General features: G+C 41.8%; 1 protein-coding gene across 1 annotated transcript; it reads left to right on the top strand.

The window, feature by feature from the left end:
- Positions 1 to 1,609: 1,609 nt before the first annotated feature.
- LOC120227765 (olfactory receptor 51V1-like) lies at positions 1,610 to 2,107 on the top strand (the record flags this gene model as incomplete). The annotated part of the gene is made up of 1 exon (XM_039225802.1): positions 1,610 to 2,107. A coding segment is annotated over exon 1 (498 nt), but the record flags the coding sequence as incomplete, so codon positions are not given.
- Between the last annotated feature and the right edge of the window lie 4 nt (positions 2,108 to 2,111).

The following is a 2,111-nucleotide window of genomic DNA, read 5'->3' on the forward strand; positions in this document are numbered from 1 at the left end:
GATCGTCATCAGTTTTTGGACAAATTCAAACCATACGCAGCCCGAACATATGCATGAAAAGAATAAAACCTCACTTATATTACATTCCTTATATAATCCGAAACTAACCATGAGGATGAATCAAACAAATTCAGATGAGAAGCATTCTATAATAACTTGTAGATTTCAAAAGTTTAAGAGTTATAAAAATCAAGGAAACTCTGAAGAAATTTCACACAGAAGAAAATTTAAAAGATAGGATTATTAATATACTCATGATTCTGAGCTGCATTTTTTTTCTATCAATTACATGGATGGTACAATTTTAGAAACTTTATCTGTGGTCACATAATTTGATGATAGCAATGTGGCAGTATTAATTTCATGATGATGATAATATTAAAGTAGAAGAATGTCCTTCATTGTAGAAAACAATGGGCTTTCGGTAGGAAATTTATCATTAAATCAATTGCAAAAATGTTCTTTATGTTCTACTCAAAACTTTTGCCCAAGGGAAAAAAATTGAAAATGTCTCAAAGGGAAAAATGAAATTTGAATGAAGTAGTTATCTATAATTTTATATACAGCCCCTGTGAATGATACAAATATGAAGAAAAGAAAATATTTTAAGCATTTCACATGAGGGCATCATTAACCTTATATTACTGACACATTAGTAAATATTTAGCAATATGTTTTGTGTCATTTTTGCAGGATTTTTCCCAAACATTTTTATATATGGGTCTTTATATTATACCTGTCAAAAAGGAGCTCAGGGGGCTCAGAAAAAGAGAAATGCTTATCGACGAATTCAATGTACAGTAAAAGGGACATTTAGGGAAAAACAATGAAGAAGCCAAATGTAAGCTTTCTGGAGACATTTTAGTTGATTTCAGACTGAAACTGAGACTAAAAGGTCTTCAGAATTCAGATACAATCTTTTCCCCCTTGGTGTTTACTTCTTGCCTCCTTCTGAGTAGGTATTACATTTTCGGTTGACACACTGAGCCTCTTTCCCTCCAAGATAGGAAAGAAAATGGATTCTGGAGAATACTACAGTCACCCTTTCCTCTCAATCCCAGAGAGTCACTAGTCTGCAGGGAGAGGTGGAATCTTCAACTTGCATCAGCCACCAAAAGGGATAGTGCCTCCCAGGAGCCTGAGGCCACCTGGCCCATACAATCTTCTCATTCCTTCCTCATAAACCTGAGCCTTCTGACTCCTCCTGCCACAAGCACTGGCCACAGGACAGCTGCAGAGGTGTCCTCGGGACAGCACAGCAGGAGCTACCCTATGCTGTTTATAGCTTTGCCACCCTCATCTGCTGTGTGTCCCGCAAGCGGCTCAGAGGGACTAAGGTTAAGGAAGGGAATGATCTGATTTGCCCACAATGGTCCGCACGATAATTTGCTCCTATAACCTGAGACCTAATACCCAGGACTTCCCTGTGAGACCCTCCTGTGCTGTAGCTCCTCCTGCAGAGAGGAGCCTCCCTGGGGTCTACACTAGCTTCACCTGCGCTACAATGTGAGGACCTGTACTATATTCAAAGGCTTCCGCACAGAGCAGAGAGTTGGACAAAACTGTGGGTAAATATCGATCTCCTCTTGAACATTACCTTCAAATAATCATGCCTGCTTCTTCTGCTCCCATTATCAATACCTCGGTATTCATTCTCACGGGGTTCCCTGGCCTGGACCAGTACTATCCCTGGTTTTCAATTCCCTTCTCCTCCATCTATGCCATAGTTTTCCTGGGAAACTGCATGGTGCTGCACGTGATCCGGACAGAGCCCAGCCTGCACCAGCCCATGTTCTACTTCCTGGCCATGCTGGCCCTCACTGACCTGTGCATGGGGCTGTCCACAGTGCACACAGTGCTGGGAAAACTGTGGGGGTTCAGCCAGGAGATTGGTCTGGATGCCTGCATTTCACAGACTTACTTTGTCCATGGCCTTTCTGGCACAGAATCTGGAGTCCTTCTTGCTATGGCCTTTGATCGCTTCACTGCCATCTGCAATCCTCTGAGATACACATCCATCCTGACTGACAGTAGAGTCATTCATTTCATGGTGGCCATTTTGATGAGGGCAGCTGTGTCCATTCTACCTGTCATTATTCGTCTGAAGTTCT

The sequence above is a fragment of the Hyaena hyaena genome, unplaced genomic scaffold, assembly GCF_003009895.1.
Source record: "Hyaena hyaena isolate Hyena2069 unplaced genomic scaffold, ASM300989v1 scaffold_3449, whole genome shotgun sequence".
NCBI classification, from domain to species: Eukaryota; Metazoa; Chordata; class Mammalia; order Carnivora; family Hyaenidae; genus Hyaena; species Hyaena hyaena.